This window comes from Phyllostomus discolor, chromosome 3 (assembly GCF_004126475.2).
Source record: "Phyllostomus discolor isolate MPI-MPIP mPhyDis1 chromosome 3, mPhyDis1.pri.v3, whole genome shotgun sequence".
Classification (NCBI taxonomy): Eukaryota; Metazoa; Chordata; class Mammalia; order Chiroptera; family Phyllostomidae; genus Phyllostomus; species Phyllostomus discolor.
Window position 1 is genome coordinate 106,918,558 of NC_040905.2, and position 25,785 is coordinate 106,944,342.

The 25,785-nt window shown below is 43.2% G+C and overlaps 1 protein-coding gene, 1 long non-coding RNA gene and 1 other non-coding gene across 3 annotated transcripts in view; 2 read left to right on the forward strand and 1 right to left on the reverse strand.

Moving 5' to 3' along the window:
- The window catches only part of GRIN2A (glutamate ionotropic receptor NMDA type subunit 2A), a 385,717-nt gene that overhangs the window by 208,233 nt on the left and 151,699 nt on the right, over positions 1–25,785 (forward strand). Inside the window, exon 4 of the mRNA XM_028520832.2 lies at positions 16,315–16,907. Within this exon, the coding sequence (XP_028376633.1) occupies positions 16,315–16,907 (593 nt within the window). The remainder of the gene's footprint in view (positions 1–16,314; positions 16,908–25,785) is intronic.
- Positions 9,202–9,412, forward strand: LOC114514143. The gene has a single exon (XR_003685920.1). It is a non-coding gene; the product is annotated as a small nucleolar RNA SNORA73 family (small nucleolar RNA).
- Positions 12,506–25,785, reverse strand: part of LOC118499577 — a 28,335-nt gene continuing 15,055 nt past the window's right edge. The window contains exons 2-4 of the long non-coding RNA XR_004902073.1: positions 15,791–16,025; positions 13,699–13,927; positions 12,506–13,607 (exon numbers count right to left, since the gene is read on the reverse strand). This is a non-coding gene — a long non-coding RNA (uncharacterized LOC118499577). The remainder of the gene's footprint in view (positions 13,608–13,698; positions 13,928–15,790; positions 16,026–25,785) is intronic.

Below are 25,785 nucleotides of genomic sequence, written 5' to 3' on the forward strand. Positions count from 1 at the left end.
TGTTGAGTGGCTCTTAGGTGTTCTGTTCTCTTTGTCCTGTTCAAATGAGAGGATGTTGGCAATGCTCACTGAGATGGCAACAGAAAGATGATGCAGGGTATGTGAGCTACAGAGCAGCATCTCTGCCCCAGAGGGTGTCTGTGAGGCTGTCTCAGTCAGCTGACTACGTTCAACCTTTGCTTCATTTATGTTTCCAGGAGCAGAACATAATTAGGTTTTATATTTTCTCTGTAAAGAGAAAGGGATGTCCAGAGTGAAGAACTAAGGGACCCCATTTTTCAACATGGAAGGTATATTCCAAATAAATATTATGGAATTAAGAAGAAAAACATTCCCTTTGTGTTCCTTTAGCATGTAGGGACTTGTTTTAGGACTTCCTGTGTTTTCTTGCACATGTTTCTTTGTCCAGCACAGGAGGAAAATGCAGAATATCTGGTGAATGGGAAAAGAGATGGCAGGGGGAGGAACCAGCTGGCCTCAGTGTGATCTCACCAGCAGAGGGATTCTTCTCTCTGCCTCAAAATACTTTGACGTTTGAGAGGAAGCACAGTTTGGTTAGAAGTGTTGGGTCTTCTTCCAAGTGTTGGGTCTGCTTCACTTCTTGGGTCTCCTTCACTCCTCTGGATTACTGAGGTCTGGCTTTTGTGTCATCCACTTATGCCAAAGCTTCAGTGACCCTATCACTGCCCTGTGCATCAATTTCTTTCAGTCTTTGTCCTGCTGGGCACTTTGGACACCTCCCACCCTCCTCCATCTTCAAGCTCTCCATTCCCTTTAGCTTCTAAGACTTCATGCTCCCCTGCTTTCTTCTTGTACTTCTCCTGCATGCCTTCTCTGTCTCCTATTCATGTATTTTCCCTTGTGCTACACCATAATTTAATGTTTTCCTAAAGTTCTCCAGGCTCTTCTCACTGTGCATACGTTAGGAGATATCTACAGCTGTCAACAACCCCCTACAGGTAGACAGCTCCTAATTGTCACACTTAAGCCCCATTCTCTTTCCTAATCTCCAGACCTTCATATCTGCATATCCTGCTACCTGCTGGGCTCCCCTACCTGGAAGTCTCAGGAGCAGCTCATCCAAAGCTTTATTCCCTTCTACTTCCAGTAGGTGCTTGTCCCCTTGATCACGCATTTGTTTAACAAACACTTACTGAGCCACCTCTGTATGTCAGGTATAGTGGGAGGTACCAGGGATACAAGTGTAGGGAGAAAGCAAGGTTCCTCATCTTCTCCACCTGTGTAAGTGATACCACATTCAACTGGCCATCCTTCTCAAGTCCCTCCCCTCTCCACACCTCAAAATCCCCTCCAGTCCCATCATTTGGCTACCAGAGCCAATAGAATTGATCTCCGAGGCATATATGAATATTTCTCATATTCTTTGTTTCCATATGCACTGTACAGGTTCAGGTCTTTCCCTCTTTTCTGGGATTGCTTCTGTGGCCTCTTGATCTGCTCTTCCTGCCTCTAGTCCTTCCCTTCTCCAGGTGTTTATACTCTAGCCATAGTGATTTTTTTCAGAAGAGAAAAATCTGATCATGTCACATCTCTGCTTAAAATTCTTCAATAGATCCTTTTCATCTACTGTAGAAAACCTCAGCTCCTTACTTCTTTTTTCACTCCTTTTCTGTCTCTCCTTCCTCCCTTGTTTTCTTCTTTCATTTCTCCCTTCCTTCCTTCTTTTCTCCTCCTTTCTTCCCTCCCTCTCTCTTTGTCTTCCTTTTTCCCTCCTTCCCTACTTTCTCTTTGCCTGACTTTCCCCTTCAAACAAGAAGTTAAATATCTTCAATTCAGTTTCACAAATATATGAATTAAGCTCGCTCCATTACACAGCAGGCTCTGTTACAAATACTTGGAATATATCAGTTAATATATATTTTGTTTGTTTAAACAAAATATCCCTTATATTCTATCAATGACAGTCAGACAAGAAACAATAAACATAATAAGTAAATCATATGAATTATTTGGAACATAAAAGTGTTAAGTGCTTTGGAACCAGATTTAATGGTTCTCTAAATAATGAACCAGAAGGCATGGACCTACCCTTGGGCCTGCTTCCCCCCTCACCCTCCTCCATCCTCCAGCCTCAGGTTTTTATTGTATAAATGGGAAGAAAAAGAGCCATCTACTAATTTCCCATGGCTTCCACAAGGGTTGAAACAAATATGAACTATCTAAGGATGAGGGCTCTCGTTGGGGGCTGGGAGGTCAGTATGTCATGTTCATCAGGCCCTTTTGTGTTCATCTTCACTAGAGAAGATAAACCTGCCTGAGCTTGGAGAGCAGTCAGCTGACTTGGCCCCTGCCTGAAGCCGGCAGTGAGTGTGGCTACAATTGGGAGGCCCCAGAGCTGAGCAGGACCATAGTCAACCACAATTTTCATCTTTAAATAGTAATTTGGAACCTCTTTCAGAGGCTGACATTCAATTTTCCCTTTTGTGTCACTTTTCAGGAAAACAAACCATCGATTTTTCTGTTAAAATCTCTCCCTACCCACCACCCCTTGTTTACACTCCTAATTTGTGCTCAGAGTTCAATTGTGATGGTGGACTCCAGTCCCAATTAATTCATCCTCTTTTTTTGAGTTTCAAGTGGATCTTGGCTTAACACTTGCTGGAGAGAACATGTGGGAGTACACTCACACACAAATGCACACATGAGCATTTAGTGTGGCCTTGTTCAAAGGGCCAGCCATATTCCATATTTGGTCTGCTAGTCCCTGAGAATATGAAAAATGAATAAATCTGAAGCTCAGTCTATGCACATTATAGGAAGCTCTGGAATCTGTTAGCTTCATAGGGAAGTGATTAGCAAGAGGAATATTATCTCCAAGTAAAATGGAGCGGATTACCTTGCTAAATCTCTTGGCATTAGTTTGAGGTTCATTCTTCTGCTTCAGAGGCATTATTTCTAGAGGGGGAAGCCAGCAATGACCAGCGCAGTGCTGAGGAAGCAGGGAGCTTTAGACAGCCTTAGAATGTATGCAACAGGAGCCGGTGCTGGGTCAAGGAAAGGGAGTAAACAGGTTAAGACTTAAGAAGAGGAGGGTGCACATTGCCCAGTGGCAGCAAGCTGGGACTCTGGAATCCAACAAAATTCAAATGAATTCACTTTGACATTAACACTGCCTTCTCTATGGGGTTGTATTAATGAGCAAATGACATAATGTGGACTAAGTGACTGGTGTGTAATAATTAGTAAGTAGTAGCCACTGTAGGTCAGGCATGGTGCTGACAAGATTGTGTATGTGAGCTCATCTGATCCATGAGGTGGGTGGCAATTGCTTTTCTTATCTCACAGCAGAGGAAACGGAGGCTTAAGGATGTTGAGTCAGTTTCTCAAGGCCATGAAGCTAGTACAAGGTGGAACGGAGGTTTGAATGCAGATATGTCTCATCCCTGAAATCTGTGCGTCTTCCACTGAACCAGCTCTCATTCCAGGATTCTGCTGGGTCTGTGCTCTGGCAAAGCAATGGTACCATTCTGTTTGAGAGTGTGAGAAAACAGGAAGTGCCACACTCACTCAGGAGCTCAGGCTAGAGGAGACTGTTGTCACAGCCACTTAGTCTGTAGGTTCTGTAAGGTCAGAGGGTGACTGATGACTGCAAGGCTGCTTGGGGACTTCAGATACCCAGGAGGAGCATGAAGACATGGTTGGCAGTGTGCTCCTACAGGCCCCCAGGGATTATTCCTTCCAGCTGGGTCCGTGTCTCAAGTGAGCATGAGGTCCCAGAGTTCCCCAGGGGTCCCCATTGCACCAAGGGGGCTACAAACTGGAGAAACCTAGATGAAGCACCCACCTCAGCTGTAAGTCCTGCTTGCTTTATTTATTGTCTATTATGATAAAATAGTTAAGGTTTACCATTATAACCATATTAAAGTGTACAATTCAGTGGCATTAAGTACATTCAGAATGTTATGCAACCGCTATTTCCAGAGCCCCAAATGGAAACCCCATATCCATCAGCTGTCACTCCCCATTCCTCTCTCATTTCCAACTCCTGGCAACCACTGATCTGCTTTCTGTCTCTATGGGTTTGCCTGTTATGGATGTGCCATGTAAATGAAGTCATACAGTATGTAGTCTTTTGTGTCTGGCTTCTGTGCTGAGAATATGTAATTGTGAGGGGAAGGCAGAAGAGGGGGGCTGAGGAGTGAGGTAGAGTTGGGGAAGGGAAACTGTGTCCTGTGCTCATGGAAGCTCTGAGTCAGTGCTGACAGCAGCATGGACACAGGTTCTAGGTAGAACCTGTTCCATTCCTGGATTTGGATAGAGAGGGATACCATTTTTTACTAAATCTGTTTGGTTCCTAAGGTCTGGAGAGCAAATAGCAAGAGTTCAGACAGCAAGGAATGCCAGCCTAATAGCCCTAAAATTGTGTATTTGTTTCCAGCCTTTGAATTGTGAAAGTTTGGGTAGCAAAGGATTCCTGTGCATCAGACACTCAGATGTGCCTCCCAGCTCCCTTTACCTCATACCCCCATGCACGCAACTCTCACTTATACCCCACCTTCCCAATTTCATGGATGTGCCCCTGACACACTGTTCATTCTTTTACCTTGTCATACTTACAACCCATCTCTCTCTTTCTTCCTTCTTTCTTCACTCCCTCCCTCTTTTCCTCCCTCCCTCTTTCCTTCCTTCCTTTCTTCCTTCCTTTCTTTCTTTCTCTTTCTTTCTTCCTTCCTTCCTTCCTTCCTTCCTTCCTTCCTTCCTTCCTTCCTTCCTTCCTTCCTTCCTTCCTTCTTTCTTTCTTTCTTTCTTTCTTTCTTTCTTTTCATTTTTTTCATTCTTTCATTCCTTTGCTTACTTATACCTTCAACTAATGTGTTCTGGGCCCCATCATGTACCAGGAGGTAGACTGGTTGCTGCAGAGATGAACTAGCATTAATCCAGTCATATAGAGACAGATATTTAAATAGGCACTTAAAATGCCTCGTGGTGAGATCCTCTATAGACTGGACATGTTCTGGAAGCACCTTGGGGGTGGATGGGGAGGAGGGGAGAGAGGGGGCAGCAGTGCTCATTTGTATCCAGAGAGCTGGCACATTGCCCCCCACCCAACTTTGCAGTTCATGGAGCTTTGTGCATCCCTGTGTCACTGATGTCTGGCACCCCCCCAGGTAACCAGAGTCCCACTAGGTACATTTCAAAGATGAAAACATGAAGGCTCTAAGAGACTCAGCAACTCCCTCAAGTTTGAAAGCAGCAGGGCCCACATGCAGGAAAGCGGGTGGCTGTGTGCCTGATGGAATCATTTCTCACCAAGCAGATGGGTGTAGGCACCTTCTGAATGATGGGCTATCTCCCCAGATTTGCTGGGTTCCTGGGTGACTCCAGCTTTCTCCCTGGAGTAGGGTGGCTCAACCCAGGGTGGCCCCTCTTTCTTCCCTTCTCCCCAGTGCAGTGCATTCTGACTCATCGTCTCTCCTGAAAGCACTTTGTCAGATAAGACGACAGGACTGACAGGTTGTGACATGCAACTGTCACAGCCGGGAGGTCCGATGGAAACATGCAGAGGTGAGGATGTCAGGCAACAGACGTTGTCTTGTGTCACTCCCCACTCTTCTCTGGGAGAAAGAGGCCCCCTGGCATCATGGCTGAAGGCTGCTGTGGGGTCAGACCCCTAGGTCTGAACCTCTGCTTTGCTAAATACTGCACATGGCCTTGGACATGCTGCTGAGCTTCTCCAATGTTGTACCTCAAAGCTTGGCCCCTGGACCAGAACATGGATGCCACCTGGGAGCTTGTTGGCAGTGTTCTACCCTGCATCCACTTAATGGTGTCTGTAGTGGGACAAGGTCTCCCAGTGTTTCCCATGCTTACTGAAGTAATAAAGCATGTCCCTATAAGCCTCAGCTTCCTCAACTGTAAAATGGGAACAGAAATGTTTCTCTGAAAGTCAGTGTAAGGACTGAATATATTTGAAACTCTTTGCAAGACTGAGGAGTGGTTCTGGTTTGGTCTGAACCAGAGAAGTTCCAGGGATGCGGGACTTTCAGTTTTAACACTGGGCAGAATTATCAGCCTGCTCTCAGCTTGTGTCTGGCACACAATGAGAGCTCCTTGGGAGCCGTGGTGTCGGGCTGTCATCAGGACATGTAAGAAACATGTGGAAAGAGCCATAGGGAGACTATTTGTGTTTGCACTGATGTCGTGCTGGACTGTAGTGTTTTGGGTTTCACTGTTGTCATTGTGGTTAACTCTTTCATGGTGACAACAGCCACAGCCATCATGGCTCCTGTTAATCAAGCTCTGGGTATGTGCTGGGAGCAATCCATGCACGATCACCATCACAACCACTTCCTCCAGGTAAGGACTAATGTTCCCTCCAGTTGAGAAATGAGAAAATGGCTTCTCAAAGATATTAAGGATTTTGCCCAAGGTCCTGACATTAGTAAGAGAAAGAGCCAAGTCTTGAGCCCTCTGTCTATTTGGCACCAATGGCTGGGACTTTAATAACATGGACATACAGACCCCCAAAGGGAGCAGCAATTTCCTCCATAGGCTCAGCTCTCAGAGCTGTTTGTAGACATTGCTTAGAGAACAGTGGAGCGTTTTGAAGAGGACACTTCTATAACATTTCTATAATGTTTACCACCAGGGCCTGTCCCTAGCAAGTGTGTGGGAATGCCAGAGACTTTCTTTTTTTCCAAAAATAAAGTTGCTTCCTTCAATTCAGCAGCAGCCCTTCTGTGTGTGACAGCCAGAGATGAGGACTTAATGAACAGGACCTGTTTGTTTTTTCGCCTCTCTGGAACAGCTTAATCACAAGTGATTATTATTGGTGGCAACTGGTCATGTCTTTCATCTGGGTCATGAGGAAATCAATCACAGTGTCATGTTAAAGAAAAATCAACAATAAAAAAGGGGTAAAGAAGCTCATACAGGGAAGGGGGAGATATGGAGAGAGGGAACCCCCCCACCCCAGGGGTGAGGGAGAGCATGGATAAGAAAAGGGAAGGATGGTGAAGGGAAATGTACCACTCTGTGGTTTAAATTCTTCTGATCTAAGTTTGGAAGATGAATGAGGAATGAATCACATTATTTCTCTTTCTTTTTTTTTTCCTAGCCAAAGTGGCACCAGGAATCATAGGTTGCCAGTGTCAGAAAAGCTAATTCAAGTTGGCTTAAATAAAAAGAGATAATTATTTGGGACATGTGATGATACCATGGGTACTTGGCTTCAGGTATGGCTTGAACAAGGTCCTCAACAGAGATGTCAGAACTTGGTGACTCTCCATCTTTCAGCTTCACCTTTGACTTCCTTCTCAGGATGGTATATGGGGTAGCAGGATGGCTGCCAGAAATTATGGCTGAACATCCTTTCAGATTCAAGTCTAACAGTAAGAGAAATTGTCTTTTCCTGGTTGCTTTCTCCACAAATCCTGAAAGTCGGTCTGTATAGAGCAGGTTAGGACATATTCCTACCCTAGAACTAATTGCTGACATTGTGGGGAGTGGATGAGCTAATTGGCTTGACTGAGAGAGGGGAAAGGATGACTCCCAGTGGAAATTCACTGTTGTCAGTAAAGGAAGAAAGGATGATCAGTGGTCAGGATAACAAATATCTATGATGTGACCAAGGGAGGTTTTGCTTCTCTAAGAAAAGGGATCTGAAAAAAATTATTCAGGTGCACAGACCGAGGCCAGTATCTTAGTTAGAGTCGGGACTGGCAAAAAACAAAATAAAACATAACAACAACAAAACGAAGCTCCTGGGTAGCCTCAGTCAGTCTGTAATTGCTAACAGCCCTTGTCTGGAAGCCTTGAGTCAGATGCACTCACCTGCAGGTTGACAGAGCACTTGGGTGAAGCCAGCTTCCACCTTTGCTACGTCGTTGCATAAAAATAAGGGCCTGAATCTCAGCAGGTGTTACTTCTTGGCCAGCTCTGCTAATGATCCAGAAAGCCAGGCTGGGGCCAAGAGCATCAATCATCATGTGGTTTTGAATAATGCAGAGGATATTGGGCTGCCCTAAACTAGTTGCAACTGGAGTCAAGGAATACATCTCTCCATACATTTGTGCATTATCTCCTCCAGCATTATAGAAGGAGAACTTGGCTCTGGATGATGAACTAAGACAAGGTCTGGAGTACCCAGGTAGATATGGAATTTCCAACCTTACTATTCAAGGTTAGGATACCAACTGACTAAGTGATATAGACAACAGTTACATGCTTTATAGAAGGGGTGTCAAACTCATTTTCACCAGGGGCCACATCAGCTTCACGGTTGCCTTCAAAGGGCTGAATGTAATTTTAGGACTGTGTAAATGTAACTACTCCTTAACTAGGGGCAAGGAGCTCAGTGCTGCCACCAGATAGAAACAAGGTGCCAGGCCGGATAAAACAAGGTGGAGGGCCAGATTCAGCCCACAAGCCTTGTGTTCGCCACCTGTGCTTTATAGTATCTTCAATGTAGGATGCCCTCTGAGCACAGATCAGAATTCCAAAGGGAAGACTGGGGCTGGCTCACATGAAACCCCAACATACCCAAAGTTCCAGGTCCCCTCCTTGCTCCCTTACTGGGAGAAACTAATGCTGCATTTAACAGAGGACTTATTTGGAATAAAATTGACCTAGGAATTACATCCAGACCCCTTTCCATGATCTACAGGACACTCACTGCGTGATACGGCCTCCATTTACTGTCCTAACTCATCTCTCTCTTTTTTTTAAAGAGAGGGAAGGAAGGGAGATAGAAAGAGAGAGAAACATCAATGTGTGGTTGCTGGGGGTCATGGCCTTCAACCCAGGCATGTACCCTGACTGGGAATCAAACCTGCGACACTTTGGTTAGCAGCCCATGCTCAATCCACTGAGCTACACCAGCCAGGGCTTTTTTTTTTTTTTCCTAACTCATCTCTTACTGCTCTCCTTGAAATGTCAGCTGTTCTGACCTCTCTTCTGTTCCCTGAACTTGCTAGACCATTTCCTACCTTTACACATGCTGTTCCTTCTGCATGGATGGTTCTCCTTATCCATACTCCACCCCTCAGCTTTTCTTGGCTGACTTTTCCTTGGCATTCTTTTGAGTAGCACCAATGTAGCCAACCAACTGATCTAAAGTGGAGCTCCTCTATATTCCACCCCACTCCTCACCTATTACATCATCTGCTTTCCTGGAAACTATTTTATGTAGTGATTTCCTTTTTCCTTGTCTGTCTCCTCTCACAAGAATGGAAACTTCATTCAGTGTGGACACCCTCGGGAGGTCAGGTCATTCTTCTCAGGGCTCAATGCAGGTGCCATAGAGGAGCATAGGGCTCTACCCCATGACATACAATCCCTTTCTATGATGTTGGAAAGAAAGCCAGGCCATCAGTCTGTGTCTGCATATTCCTACAGCTTCTCGGAGTCCTGTGGATGATGCCTGAGGAGACAAGCCATGCAGGAAACATCTAGGAAAAAAGAGAAGAACACAAACATTAAAAGCAGGGACCTTCACTTTGGTACCTTCTTCCCTAGATTCACTTCCCCCAAACAACGCCTGGTGTGTGTCCGAGTTTGTTAAATTACAGAATGAATGAAAGGCAATAAATAGATGAATGTTTCTTTCTAGAGCAGTACATTTGGCAGGTTCATTCAAATACATAAAGCACTAGTCTCCCTTTCTGCCCACTGGCAGATTTACAGACTTAGAATGCTAGTCCTACTTTCGTTCCCAAGGGAGTAGCCCAGCACCATGCAAAGTTTGGAGGGGGACTTAGAAGGGTGTGATGCTCTGCCCTCCGGACTCTAGCCTGAGGGCAGGCAAGATACGTGCCTCTCAGCAGCTAGTCAACCATACACAAGTCCGGGCTGAGAGATGGAAGGTAAAGACAAAGGTGTTGGAAATTCAGAAGGGGAGGAATAAGTAGGAAGCAAGACACTAAGAAGTCCATGATGGATGTGGGACTTGGGGCTTGACAAGGTCAAGGCTATGATTACCAACACTATTAACATCAACTGAAGCTGACCAAGTGCCTCCTATATGCCAAGTACATCATGTTCATTATCTCTGAAACTATGTACAGTGACCTTCTAAGTTGGTGGCTATTACTATTATTCCAATTTTTCAGATGGGGTAATAGAGACATAAGTTAAATAACTCACTTGTAGTATGAAGGAGATCCTAGGTAGGCTGTCAGCAAAGACCGTGTCCCTCCTACAAACCCCACACTCCTTATAGAAAATATTTCATACCTGATGGCATCATGACACAGCAAAGAAAGCACCACATTAGGAGGCAAGAGGCCCTGTGTCTGTTCACATGGTACCACTGATTTGGATCAAGTCATTCAAGGTTCTGTGGCCTCAGTTTCCTCACCATGAAAATAGAGAAATTGGACTTAGCTATACTAGGTCTTGCTGTCCACCAGCATATTCTGGGGAAAATACATATTCTAAGGCTTCTTACAAAGGCTGTGTTTCAGTGGGGATGAAGTGTAGCCTGGAAATCTGTAAGCATAAAGAATTTCCCAAGTGAGCTCATGCACAGCTACAGGGTTGGATGGTGAAGGTTTAGATTAGTGTTTTCAACCCTGGCTTCACATTACATTCACCCAGGGTATAAAAAAAATCCTGGACCCTGTCCCAGACTAACTGAATTGGCATCTTTAGGGATGAGGTTGGCAGGGGTAGGAGAGCATCAGCTTTAAAGTTTAAAGACCATTAAGTTCTTGAAATGTAGCTAGTGTGATTGAGAAACCAAATATTTACTTCCAGTTATTACTTTATCTTTAAATAGTCACATGTGGCCAGTAGGTGCTGTGTTGGAAGCCCAGGCTCAAATGTGGTTGAAGACTTTGTAGCTCTACATGGCTTCATGCCTTGATTCCCAAATTGTAGAGCTCTTTTTAGAAAGTGTACCACTTAATACCCATCTCCTCCACTCTGTTCCGAGAGACTAGAGCACAGGCTCTGAGTTAAAACTGGCATTCCTCTCCTGGTCTCTGAATCAGAGCACTCCAGCCATCTTGGATAGCTCCCTTAGCTGGGAGTCCAGCAGTCACCAGAAAATTAAGATTAAACTTCTCATTTGAAGAGTGAGGAGGAGAGAGAGCAGAGCAAAGTGGTGTTAGGCTACTTTAGAAGAATGCTGATGGGTTTGCTCCTGAGAAAAGCAAACTAGGCCAATAACTATAAATCATAAAATGGTCCAAGGAGGGACGATTGCTTGGAGTGGAATTCTGTGTTTGTGGGTGACGGAGCTGGTGTGTTTTAGGGCAATGATAGACAAGGGAAAATAATAAGGCTTCCTTTGGTTTTCTCCTTCCAAACTCAATAATTTAGTTTTATTAGATCATTTAGTAGTTCAATTGTTACATGTTTATGGAGTACCCGACATCTCTCAGGTATTGAGATAGAGGCTGAGCCCCAAACACTTGAATCTACACTGTGATGGGTTTGACATGCATTTCTGCTTTATCCTGAAGTTTATAGGAGCTCCTGAAAAAAATTAAGCAGCAGAATACAATCCTCCAATTTGAACATTAAGAGGAGTTCCATTAGCAATGTGGAAGGTGGGTGAGAGAGGAAGGAGAGAGGCTGGGTTAGACACTTTATAGTGTGAGAGAACTGCTGTCGGTTGAATATGAACAGGTAAAATAGGGAAAGGAAAAAGAAATAAATCTGTGGGTGATGAAGAAATAATAGATGCTTCTGAGCTTCAGTGGCGGTTAACTGCGGTGGTAAGTATAGGAAGAGAGCTTTCTTCCTCACTGATAGGGAGAAAATGAAGTACAGAAAATAAGCTGTAAAATGGTCCAGAGAGTGGAAGTTGTGTGGGATGAAATATTGTGTTTGTGAATGGTGGACCTGATGTGCTTTAGGGAAATGGCACCTGAGAGTGATTTCCCCTTTCAGCCCCAGTCTCCTACATACACTGACTGCCAGTTGATGCAAGATCTTTGACACTGATTCTCATTTCTGTGGGATTTTCTTTTCTGGTTGGGTGCCTAAAGAAGGACTGAGTGGGCCCTGGCCAGGTGGTTCAGTTGGTTGCATCTCCCACACGCCAAAAGGATGCAGGGTTGATCCCCAGTCAGGGCACCTACCTAGGTTGTAGGTTTGATCCCTGGTTGGGGTGAGTATGGGAGGCAGCCAATTGATGCTTCTCTCTCACATTGATGTTTCTCTCTCTCTCTCTCTCTCTCTCTCTCTCTCTCTCTCTCTCTCTCTCTCTCTTCCCCCTTTCCTGTGTTTCTGGAATCAATAAATATATCCTTGGGTGAGGATTTAAAGAATGTTTAAAAAAAGAGAAAGATTGAGTAGTGGTTATTCAACACATGCGCACGCACATTCTATTTCCTGTTCTTCATACCTGAAATCACTTTCCCAGCAGCTAAGCATCCAGATACTAGATTCAGATGATCTGGTCTGGAATCCTGGCCCTGCTGTGTACTAGTGATGTGAGTTTGGGCAAGTTAGATGTGCAGCCTCCCCATACACATCCCAACGGGGGGTCGAACTCACAACATAGGTATGTGCCCTGAAGGAGAATAGAATTCAAAACCTTTTGGTGTATGGGAAAATGCTCCAACCAACCTAGCCACCAAACCAGGGCTCATCATTATCCTTTTTGTTGGTACCTACTCTTGTAGGCAGAAGGAAAATAAGTATGGAAATGAAGGCAGGGTTGATAACAATGCCCAGTTCTCTCATGCTTCCTGTGGATGAGCTTCCTGCTCATTTATTCCTCTCCAAATATTTATTGGGTCCCTACTGTGTGTCAGACATTGTTAGGCTTTGATGATACTAACTTGAAAAACATCCTGCCTTTGAGATGTGGTAGAGAAAAACATAAGTCAGTGTTAGATAGAGTCCATATACTCGGGTCACAGAAATTCAGTTTCAGTTGAACTGGCATGGGTACAAGCATTGGTATTTTTAAATAACTTTCCAAAATGTTTTCTTGTGCAGCCAGGAACAAGAGAGCCATTGTTGTGTGTAAGGAAACATTAGATGACATTTTGCAATAACTGAGCTATTGTTAGCAAGGGGCCACATGGATTTTAGAGAAATCACTTAACCTCTCTTCCTCTGTTTTTATGAGAAATGCCAGCCATGAGTGTTATAACCACTTGCAATACCTCATCTCTTGGCGAGTTAGAATCAAAGAGATAATGGGTGTTGGTGTCCTTTATAGCCTTTGTGAATGAATAAATGAAATGAAAGTTGATATCAGACAGCATTAAACATCAGGCTTTGATTCCCATGGAGTCAGGTCTCACCCTGAGGACTCAGTCAAGCTCTGGAACATTCTGGAACATTGGAGCGATACTTCTGTCATGTGGGACTGAAACAGAGTTGAGAGCAGACACCCAGAATCCCACACTTCCCTGCCTCCCTCGCTCTGTGTTTAAAACAGTTTGTTCTATGTTCTGCAGAGCAGTGAGCATGGGGAGAGAACTGCTTTTGCTTCAGAACCAAAGTGGGTGTCTGAAATCTGTTCCTCTCTCGCTGCTTCACGCTGCTGGAGAGGCTGGTGCCAGAGGTGGTCAGAGACTGATCTATGGAATCCAAAAAGGACAGGCTGAGTGGCGGCAGGAGGAGGTTAAGTGCAGGAGGGACGGCTTCTGCTATCCAGGCAGGAAGCAGGAAGAATGTTCAGGGCCCTGAAAGAAAGAACCATTTGGCATATCAGCTGCCAGGCTCTGGGAATGTGGCCAAATTCCCCCATCACCTCCTGCCAGTCCATAAAACTACCTTAGAAAAACCCACAGCTAAACGTGAGCCTCTTCAGTGCCTCGCTGTGCAATTCTGTTTTGCAAATAACTCTTGCTTCCATCCCTTCGAGGGGCTTACAGTGCCTTTGTTCCACAGCGGTTTTTGAAGTTTGTTTCAGATGTTGGTGGAAGTGAAAATGGTGTAAGGTAGCTGTGTGAGGTCCATGAAGGGCATGAGTGATAGTTTCTCCCCAAAGCATTATTCGTCACTGCGAGAAAAGACAGTTCCTTTTCTGCATGCAGCCTCCTTGGGCTCAGGCTGAGTGGGCTGGTTTTCGTTGCGGGGCGTGGGGGGGGTGCTATAAAACTAGCATGCCAATTGATCTGGCGATGCTAGTTTCTGAAATAGGCTAAGGATCAACTTAGGTTTCTGGTGTGTCCCTGTGGTCTGGAGGACAGCCGATGTGGAGAGGAGCCCCCAAGCTGTTGGAGTCTGCATGGACTAAACAAATAAATAAATAAATGAATAAATAAATATGCAACCTCAGATACTGAATTCTTCCCTTTCAGTTTCTGTTTAAACCAAGGACATTCTTCTTAGGCTTCATTCACACATTCATTCACTCATGCATTTCCTCACCCTCCATTAAGTGATGTGTCATGTGCCAAACCTTCTGCCAGGTTCTGGGGACAGAGAGATGAGGACAGCAAAATCTCTGCCCTTGAGCAGTTCACAGTCTTGTTGAGGATGATTTAAAATGATTAATCAATCCAAGAATATTGGATTTCTCCAAAAGCTACTGTAGGGAAAAAGATAATTATCCAAAGTCTTTAAATCTGTTTTCCACTCTAATTGATTTAATTAGGTAAAATTCATAGAACTGTAATGTTGGAAGGGGCCCAGAAGGCATTTATTCCTGTTTTTTCTTTTTGTCTTCAAGCTGCACTGCACCCTAACCCGTGCATTTTTGAAAAGGGGAGTGTTTTGAAGAACTATAGCTTTTGGGCCATTCAGATAAAGCTTTCCGTTCAGTGAGAGCCTACAGGAAATACTATGCAGACTTTTTCAAAGAATTGAGGTGCACTGCTACAATGTATTGTTCTGAAAGAACTCTTCACACACACACACAACGGAATCCCCATAGCTGTACTACTAAGTTTGTGTTAAGTGCACATGGTAAATACAGCATACAAAATGAAAGCGTGGCTGCAATACGATAAGGACCCTTTGAGAATTCTTTCAGTTTCCAGAAAGAAATATATCTAGCATTTGTGAAACCCTGTTTTGTTATAACACAGAGCCATACCTTCTGTTTTGCTGTAAGCATAGGGTAAGCATCTGCCATAGGCAGATCTTCAGTGATCCCAAGATGGTTGTGGTCTGTGTTGGAAAGGGTGGTGGGTGTGTATTCCCAGTCTGAGTTTGGATACTCACTAGTTGTGACCATTTTGAGCCCCTTTCCCCCCTCTTAACAATATAGCAACCTCACAGGACCATCGTAGAGATTTGACAGGTCAAGGGGTGTGAAGGTAATTTGTAAATTGTACCACCTGCCTTTCCTGAATGGAAATTTGTTCTCATGATCAGATCATAGACTTGGTGAGATGTGAGCTATTAGAAGCCCTTCAACCCCACCCAAGTTACCTTTCCAGTGTGAGAGCATTCAGCAGTTCCCCCTAATGCTCAGAATAAGGTCTAAACCCCCGAACATAACCCCTGAGGTTATATATGATGGGGTTATTGCCAAGCTGTTCAACATCATCTCACCCCCTCTATTTCACAAACCATAATGGGTTTATCTCCAATTCCTGGAGTAGTCAACATCTATTCTCCAGGCTCCTCTGACTCCAATGTTCACTCCTTCCTCTTCTTCTATACCTGGATTCCCCTTCAACATCCTTTTATTTCTCTCTCAGCTCCCAGATTACAGAAGTTGCCTTTCCACAGACAAGGCATAGGCAATGCCTGTGTCTGTCTTATATATTATTATTTCTCCAAGCTTTTAAATGATGCTACATTTTTAGGTGCTCACCAAATATTTGTTGATTCAGCAGATAGATGTTCACTCAGCATTTATTGTACTCTATACTACACAGGAATCTAGAATACAAGTGACAGAAATTCTACTCACATTGGCTCAAGTGAACGTGGGAACTTGTTGGCTTATAAACCAACAGGTCCAGAGTAAATGACTTCAGGCACAGCAGACTCCAGGTGGTCCAAGTGTATCATCAGGTATCTGTCTCTATTTACTGATCTTGTTTTGTCACTGTTGGCCTCATTTTCCAGTTATGAGCCTGGGGGCCAGAGAGAGTTCATTCTGTCGGGAACATATGGAGTCAAAAGGGCAGGGTGAATGGGATGAGCTAGAGGAAAATGAGGAGAATACATGATGGGATGGCAAAAATAACAGATGGTCTTCACTATACCAGGGTGTGAGCTGTAAGTTCAGGGCCCCTCTCACCTTTGTATTTCCAGTATCTGTTCCAGGATAGGGCATATAGTAGGTGCTCAGGAATGTTGAGAATGAATAGGTAGGTGACTTGTTTTCCTTTACTTCTAGGAAGGAGCTTCTTTGAGCCTATAAAGACAGATGGTGCTATATAAACTGCCTTCTGCCTCATCCTGTTTTCCTTTCTTTTAACCTGTTGGCAGGATCCGACGTCTACCTTCTTCCAATTTGGAGCGTCCATCCAGCAACAAGCCATGGTCATGCTGAAGATCATGCAGGACTATGACTGGCATGTCTTCTCCCTGGTGACCACCATCTTCCCTGGCTACAGGGACTTCATCAGTTTCATTAAGACCACAGTGGACAACAGTTTTGTGGGCTGGGACATGCAAAACGTGATCACCCTGGACACTTCCTTTGAGGATGCAAAGACTCAAGTCCAGTTGAAGAAGATCCACTCTTCTGTCATCTTGCTCTACTGTTCCAAAGATGAGGCTGTCCTCATCCTGAGCGAGGCCCGCTCTCTTGGCCTCACCGGGTATGATTTCTTCTGGATTGTCCCCAGCTTGGTCTCTGGGAACACAGAGCTCATTCCCAAAGAGTTTCCATCAGGACTGATTTCAGTCTCCTATGATGACTGGGACTACAGCCTGGAAGCAAGAGTGAGGGACGGCCTGGGCATCCTAACCACTGCCGCATCTTCTATGTTGGAGAGATTCTCCTACATCCCGGAGGCCAAGGCCAGCTGCTACGGGCAGACAGAGAAGCCAGAGACCCCAGTGCACACTCTGCACCAGTAAGAGGAGGCTCTTTGCTTGTCTGTATTTGCTTGGGATCAGAGTGATGTTGTTGTTGCTGTTTGTTTGTTTAAATACTAAGGGCAATACACACTCATTGCTGAAAATGTGCACTAAAAGTTGAGAATGCTGTGTATGTGTTTATGGGGTTTTTTTGTTTGATTCTGCACTTCTGTCCCTGCTTCCTCTCTTCTCTCCTTTTGTTTTTAAGTAACTTCATGCTTTGTTTCCTGCAATTTACTTTTCTTTCATTCAACAATATACCTTGGAAATGTACACTTGAGATCTATCATCTTTCTATCCATCAATTCTCTATCTATAGATATATGCATGTGTATATATGTAGATATGTGTGTGTATATACATGTGTATTAATGTGTGTAGATATGTGTACATATGTATGAATACATACACAAGTATAAATATATGTAGTTGTGTGTATGTATAGATATATGCATATGCATATGCAAACATATATATATGAATATCTACATTCTTTGTAACTTACACATTGCATTCTTCAGTAGGAACATACCATAATTTATTTATCCAACTTCATAGTGATAGAAATTTAGGTTGTTTTAGGTCTTTTCCATTAGAAACTAAAATGTAGTCTAATCATCCTACATGTCTCTTTATGCACTCTTGCAAGTATTTCCCTAGGGTTGATTCTGAGAAGTAGCATTTTGGGGTCATCGAGCATATGCATTTAAAAATTTAAGCATCTGTTGCCAGATTGTCCTACTGGGTAACCAAACCAATTTATGTTCACACCAGCACTTTGTGGAATCACTTCACTTCCCACATCCTCACCAACATGTTAACATTGGGGAGAACTGGCCATACCAGTGCTCCTAGTCTCTGATTGTGTTTCTGAATTCCTTTCCTTCTCATGTACTAAATATTTCTGTAGGTCACTAGAAATCTTGGCAAACACCACTTGTGAAGCTGCATTATATTTTTTAACATGGATGTATCATAATTTATATAATGATTCCCATCTTAATGGACATTTAAGTTAAATTTTACATTTCTGAGAGGTGTCATAGTTCTTTGTGGTCCAGTGTTATGGCTCAGCTGTTGAGATTTACTACAGTCACACTCATACACCCATTTTGCATGTTTTTGCTGGTGTTTGCTGATTTAATCCATGCTTCTCTTTTGTATAATGAGCAGTGTAGCACCATGGTTAAGGGACTGGGCTCTGGGGTTACACTCATCAGGATTTACATCTTGCTTCAACCACTTTCTGTATGACTTAGACAATCATTTTACTTTTCTAGCCCTCAGTTTTTTGTTGCAAAGCAATGATAACAGCCTCTAATTTTCTAGGCCATGGTTCTCAAACTTCAGCATGCAGGAGAATCACGGGGAAAGCTTATGAAATCACAGATTGCTGGGCCCCATACTCAAAGGTCTGGGGTGGACCCTAAGAACTTGTAATTCTAACAAGTTTCAGGGAGATGCTGATGTTGCTGGTCTGGGAATCGTGCATCAAGAACCAATGTCCTAGGTGTTGTGAGGATTAAGTGAGGTGATGCATGAAAAGTGCTGCTTAGCACAGTGCCTAGCACCTGGTAATTATTTAATGACAGAGTGATCAATGAAGTTGTTTTTGGTCATCAGGAATTCTACTCAGCAGACTAGTTTGGTTTATTATTAGCAGAGTAACACATGCCTCGGAAGTGTCTCCCAGAAGGTTTCAGGACTTCGAAACTGCTGTAGTTCAGGGATGATCTCTGGGCTGGGGCGTGTGTGTGTGTGAGTGTGAGTGAGTGTGAGTATACGTGTGTGTGCATGTATGTAACATGTGCATAAAATTGACATAACCCTGAAAAACTCTTGAATTAAGAAATCATGGTCCTTTGAAATTTCCCTTTCCCCTTCCTCTCTTTAATGATTTTGTGTCTACATTGCTACTTTCAGTGTTCTGAATAATTGTCCACATATCAGGAGTGGAGATAAATCAGTAGGAAACATGGGAGCCTCTCACAGAGGCACGATTCCTGCCAGCCGAAGACAAGAGCTGGGCTAATGAATTCCTACTTTTCATTATAAGAAGTGCCCTGCAGCTGGAATATTCAGAAATGCATGATTTTTATGGAAACATAACTTAATTTTAGAGTAATTGAAATATAACATATGTAAGAAAAGGAATTTGAGAAGGATAATTGGCAAAACATTCAAATCTCCTTTCCAGTGACCACCCCGAATTCCAGTGCTAAAAAAAGAAAAGAAAATCCTACTGCTATGAAACGCTGTTGTGCTATTTCCAGGAGTCATGCTTTTGAATGTGGCAGTTTTGTACATGGTATTTCAGCCCCAGAGAGGTAATGCATCAGGTGTGGTAAGCCATCATCCACTGACTGGTGTTTAATGAAACTTTTTCCATTTTTGGAGTCCGGTGGTGCTCACCTAGTGTGAGAGGCTGGAACCTGGCACAAGCCAAGGCCCCTGACAACATTTTCTCACTATCACGTGCTTTTTAAACACATGCAGGAAAGAGTGGGACATTCCCAAGGCCAGGCAAGTACTTGGAGCTTGAGAAAGCCAAAGAAGGCAGTTGTAAGAAAAGGATTAAGGGCACTATATATCTTTCCATCCTCCAGAAATCATTCCTATCGTCCAACGGGCCCTGTAGTCCCTGTGTGACCTCACCCCTCAAAGAATGTACAGTCTGATGTGGTAGGGGAAGTTCATCTAAAAAATAACTCAGATAACAAGAACTCTTTCTTTAATACTGAGAAAAAAGAATAGTACAGAAAAGTGCAGAGTCCAATAAAACACCCATCCCAATACCTACCACAGAGAGCAAAGGTTATCATGCAACATGTGTTTCAAAATTTTGAAAAAAATAAAACCTTACTGATAATGTAGTGATCCTGCTCATACCTCTGCTCAGTCCCGCTTCTCTCCCTTTCTCTCCATGGGAGGGGAAAACACTACAATGAATTTGGTGTCATTCAAATCCATGTACATGTTTTGTATTTCAGTATAGGTGTATGTGCAACCTTAGACCAAATATAGTTCTTCCTTAGGTACAAAAATGGTATCTAATATATTAGAATTTACTTTACCTCAACATACCATGTTTTCAAGATTCATCTATGAAGATACATGTAATTCTAGCATATTCCTCTCAGTTGCTGTGCTGTATTCTTTTGTATAAGTATTCCATCTTTTATTTAATCATCCCCCTTTAATGGGCATTTAGGTTGTTGATAGGATGGGATCTTCAATCTGGATGGCTGAGGGCAGAGAACAGATCTGTCTTCAGCCTGAGATGGGCCCATCAGCTTGCACAGTGGAGCCCAGGACTCTGGAGTTAGGTGTTCTCACTTCAAACTTTAAAAGTCACATTTTCCACTGGATTAAAAATTCTTCTTTTGTAAAGTATCCAGTAAACAAAGAGCTCTCCTTACTCCCTTGATGCAGAAGGGAAGATGTAGATGGCTTCAGAACAGGTCTCTAAGAAGTTGTGCCTGATGGTTGCATGTGTGACTGAGAAGATCTGGGGTCCAGCTTCAGCTAGTTGAGCACGACATCTCAGGGCTAGATAATTGTGTCCTCTGGTGGTCCTCACGGATATGATTTGTAATCTTATGCACAGAGCTTGGGTTGTTAGGATACTGTAACCATGACTTACTGCGTACGATGCTTGACCAGTACAAAAGAGAGCTTGCTGAGGATGATGTGCTAATGATCTTACTGTGGACCTGTTTCCATTTCTGGGATTTCAGAATAAAAAAAGTGGGGGAAAGGGGGGAATATTCTTTAGTTTAACATCCCTGGTTTTACAGAAGGCACTTTGAAAAGAGCAGTCAGCATTTTCGAAAGTTCAAAAATAGCTCAGCCATGTTATGTAACCTCCTCCTCGCTACCACAAAGTTATTAAACATCTGTTCCATCGCCAAGCACAGAGCATATCACTGGCAACTCCCAGAACTGCAAAGGTAAACCATTACCTGTTTTGCTGGTGTAGAACCTAGACTGTTCTGTCCAGTTCTGTTGCAAAATATCTGTCCAGTTCATTGGTGGATGGGGCCCCCTGGGAGGCAGGGTGGCATCAGGGTAAGAGTGTAGGCACTGGAACCAGACTGCCTGGTTTGAATCCCTGATTGGAACTCTCCTAGATCTAAGACTTTTGGCACGTTACTTACTTCCTCCAGTTCTGCTCCCTCAGATGAAACATGGGACAAGAAAAGTGCCTACCCCTTAACCCTCAGCTTCTAAATGGTTACTGTAATTGAGGAGATTGCAGAAGGGATAGGTAGATGTTTTTTAGATTTAAATCCTCTTGCCAAGGGATTGCTTGGGAGGAATATGGTCAGGGGGAAGTAGGGCAGTGTGGCACAAAGAAACTCATGGGCTGGGTATTATGATAGAATTGGTTTTGAATTAGGCACATACTGACCATGTATAAGTTGCTAACTAAGCACTGGGAACCCAGGTTTTGTTTTTTTGTTTTTCTCTAAAATGTATTCATGTGTGTGTGTTATACTTGTCTCTTCTTATTGTAGCAGATTGAAATGAAAGTGTATGTGTGTAACACTTCTTATCGTGCCTGGCGGGTGGTAGACATTTCATAAGTGTCATTACTGCCTTCTTATTATTTTATTATGAGAATGATAATCATCACCATCATTATATTACTTTAACTTATACTCCTTATACTGAAAGCTATACAAAGGCAGGGAAGTGAGAAATGGAAGTATGTTTCAATCTTATCCTTTAACAGCCGAATTGCAACTATATGTCCTGTTGCTCCCATTTTAGTCAAGAGAGTAGGAGTGGAGAAGTTACTGCAGAGCAAGTCAAATAGGAGTGCTCAAGTAGATGTATAGCCCAAATAAGTGAGAAAAAAACATCTTCTCCTGGGAGAATTTTGCATCAGTATTGAAGGGAAGGGTTGTTGTTTTTTTTTGGCCTTATAATTGATGACACCTGACTTGACCACTTATGTGTTTTACATTAACCTCTTGATTTATGAAGTCAGGTCTCCGCTTTAAGAAGCAACAGCATTGTAAATCATTCCCATGACTGGAAGGAAAGGGATGGAAGGTACGTGAGAGTGAGTTTAATTCATATCCAAGTTACCCTGATGCTTTTTTCATCCTTTGTTTCTAAAATAACCATAGGAAAAAGTTCCTGGTTTAATGACCCATTAAGAGACCACACTATCCTGGTTGGCACACTTTTATTTGATAATCAGAATGATCACTGTTGGTTCCTTTTTGAATGCCAGCAAAAGAGCCACTCAGTTGATCATCTGAGCTTGACTGGAGTTAAAACAGGGTGAATGTGATAACTTTTTGCAAGTATTTATCTGTGGGATCACCATATGCTTGACAGACATTTCTGGCAATGACACCAAGCACCCAGGAGACCAAGCCATCCTGTGGGTCTGTGATGTAAATCTGATTGGTGCTCTGGACTCAGGAACAGGGGGAAAGGCGGAGCCTTAAAGAGATATGTAGTGAGAGAATCCAGGAGACATGTAGCACACTGAGACTAAAAACATACTCCACAAAGCTACATGACTTTGTGGTATGTGGGTTTGGACAGTGTTGTGTTCAAACCCTCTCATTATCTGCATTGTCCTGGGTATGTAACTTCACTACTTTGTGCCTTTATATCCTTAGTTGAAAACAGAGATAATTCTAACCATAGAGGATTATGGAGACACTTAAATGCATGCAATATACTTAGCCTAGCATCTAGGATGTAGTTCCTACCCTATAGGTGTAAATTCTCCTCCTTCCCTGGACCAGCTGTGTAATTTGGTCTGGACTCCTCATGGGTCCTCATGGATCTGTAAGAAGTGGGAGATGTGCTCATTCTGAGAGCTAAGCCAACAGCCTCTCTTCAGCATCATCTCTGTTTGTGGCATCTCTCCTGGCACACAGCCCTCTCTTTTTCGGCTGGAAGTCAAAAGCACCGTATGCCAACCCTGCAATGCAAGTCAATCATTTCCAATTGGCATCCAATGAATAGCTTAACAAATGGTAGAAACCTGATGCTGGCAACTTGAAAGGATCAGAAATTGGCCGTGGCTTTATCTTGAGGGAAAGGTGGTTTAGGTTTTGGGGGGGTCACACATAAAGCATAAATAGTATTCAAATTTGCCTTCATCCAGATTCAAGTCTTTGGATTTGGGGACCAGCACACCTAACAGATATATCAATCTATTCCCTCCATGGTTCAATATGGGGGAAATTTCCATTTTGAAACTTGTTAATTTGGTGACATATACTAATAATTTGCTGCAACTTTTTTCCTGGAAAAAGACAAAGCAAAGCAAAGTACCCTATTTCTTACTCTGGTGCCTGCTAACAGAGAGCATATTGGGGCAGAGGGTCAAGCACTGGGACCAGTTAGGAGACTATGACATCGTCTTGAAGAGAGAAGATGGTGACTTAGGGATGGTAGGTAGGCTTAATGCATGCTTTTAAGGCAAAATTAACAAGACTTGATAGATGACCATAAGACAATAAAAGAGATGTGACAGTCAATCATTTTTCACTTGTACAGCTGATGGTGCCCTTTACAAAACAGATGAAGGAACAAATTGGGGGAGAGTAAAACAGGAACATCTACTTTCAAACATGTTCAACTGAACACACTTTTGAGACACCTGTGTAGAAATCTCAAGTAGGCAATTGGAGAGCAGAGTCTGAGTTCAGACTGAAAATACAGTACATGAGTTTTGAGCTTACTGATGACAGTTAAAGCTCCAGGATTGGGTGAGATCACACAGGGAAGAATGAAGAATCAGAGGAGGGACCAGGTGCAAAGCATGAGTGCCCAAGGCAGGAGGTGAATAATGGGAAGAAAGAGTTGGGCTCTGAATTTCAGCTGTATTCTCCCCCACCCCAATCAAGCCCCCTATCCCAGTCTTGATTTTGTTGTAAGTCAGGTGGATGTCTGTACAGTATCTGCTGTATGCTAGACATTGTGATAAGTACTATGACCTTCCAAAAACCTATAATCTATGACCATTGCTAACCTACCCAGGTTTACTGCAACCTAGTAGTAAAGTAAAATGTATCACAGAATAAACTGCCAGGAAAACCATCAGAACAGTGAGTCCTTTGAGTCAAAGGAAACCAATACCTTACTGGTCGAGAGCCATGACATAGATGGTGAGCCAAGCTTTGGATCTGGAGAGATGAGGAGCTGATACTTCAGGAAGGGGGAAACAACCTCTACTTTTTATTTTATTATTTTATTTTTCATGTAATAAACATTCTTTTTATTTTTTAATTGAATTTATTGGTGTAATTCTGATTAACAAAATTGTACAGGTTTCAGGTGCACAATTCCACAACACATCATTTGTACATTGTATTGTGCGTTCACCACCCCATGTAAAGTCTCCTTCCATCACTATTTATCGCCCTGTACTGTCTTCAACCACCCCATCCCCACCCTCATCCTGGCAATCACCACACTGTTGTCTGTGTCCGTGTCTTTTTCCTGTTTTTGCTCAATCCCTCCCCCTCTAGCCCCTAACCATCTCCCACACCCTCACCAACAGCTGTCAGCCTGTTCTCTATCTGTGAGTCTATCTCTATTTTGCTTGTTAGTTCATTTTGTTCATTAGATTTCACATTTTATTCTTGACATGTCTGGGAAACATCTGATGTCACATAATATAACAAAGTTAAAAATTCTTTCTACCACAAGAGAGGAGCATGTGGCCCAGTGTGAGGGGTGAGTGCTCATGGCTGGTTTGTTTACAAGCTGTCTTTTTTTGCTCTCCTGGAAGCATTTCTGTGTACTTCCTTGAATGTAGGACAGAAGCCCTCCTTGTCATCCCTTCCAGGTGGGAGCTAGACAGCCAGAACAGGCCTCTTCACCTGCTCTGCTTTTGTCCTCTTGCTTCTCTGCTTCCCCTGTCTCCTGCCTCCATGTGAGCGATGCCTGCCTACAGGAATGACTGAGCCCTTTTGCAGGCTCCTGGTACCTCAAAGGCTGGCATGAATCCCAGGAATGGAGGAGTCACTGTTCATCCTGGTGATGCTAGCTGGGCTCTGCATGGGCATGAGAGGCCAACCACATTTTTACACAAACCCCAAAGTTTCATGAATGAATTGGCTGATCTGCTAATGTTTGGTGTACTCTCGCCCAAATCCCCATGGCCAGTTTCCTAAGGACTTGTTTCATTTCGTTAAGTCCCATCTAAACACTAGGAATAAACATACACTGTTCAGTTTCCTGCATGAGGGAGAACAGCTCTCCTGAGACCTGTGCTCATTTCCATCACTATTAATAAAAAGACGTTTTAAATTTTAAACTTAATTAATACATCACTATGGGTGGGGAAAGGGGAAACTTCAAGTTTCATTAGTTATATTATGTATGCACATATATTTTGAAGTGTGATATAATAGAACTGTTAAAGTACTCTGATACAACCTATCATGTCTTATAAGTGCCTCCTTTATGCCAGTCACTTTAAATACTTTATCCTTTACCCTTAGGTGTGAGTTCGGGTGTTTTTGCTGCAGGTAATAATCCACTAATTAATTTCTGTGACAGAATTATTTGATTGGAATTCCAGAGGTATTGTGGACTTCAGGTATAGTCTGATCAAGGTTCTGGTTCTTTTTCCCTATGATCTGTTGACTTTGTTCTTTGGTAAGTGTCATTTTTATTCTCAGACTGCTTCTTTCATGACCTTAATTTTGTTGTCAGCAATACCTGGGATAACTTCTTTGTTTTTGTCAAATTAGGTCTTGTGCTCATCTTTGGTGCAATGATATCCATTTTGAAAAATGTCACATTAAGAATAAGGGAGAGGGAAATGGATGCTGGATGGATGACCAGCAAGTCAATTCTAAACCATAATAACTCATATTATAGATGAGGAAAGTG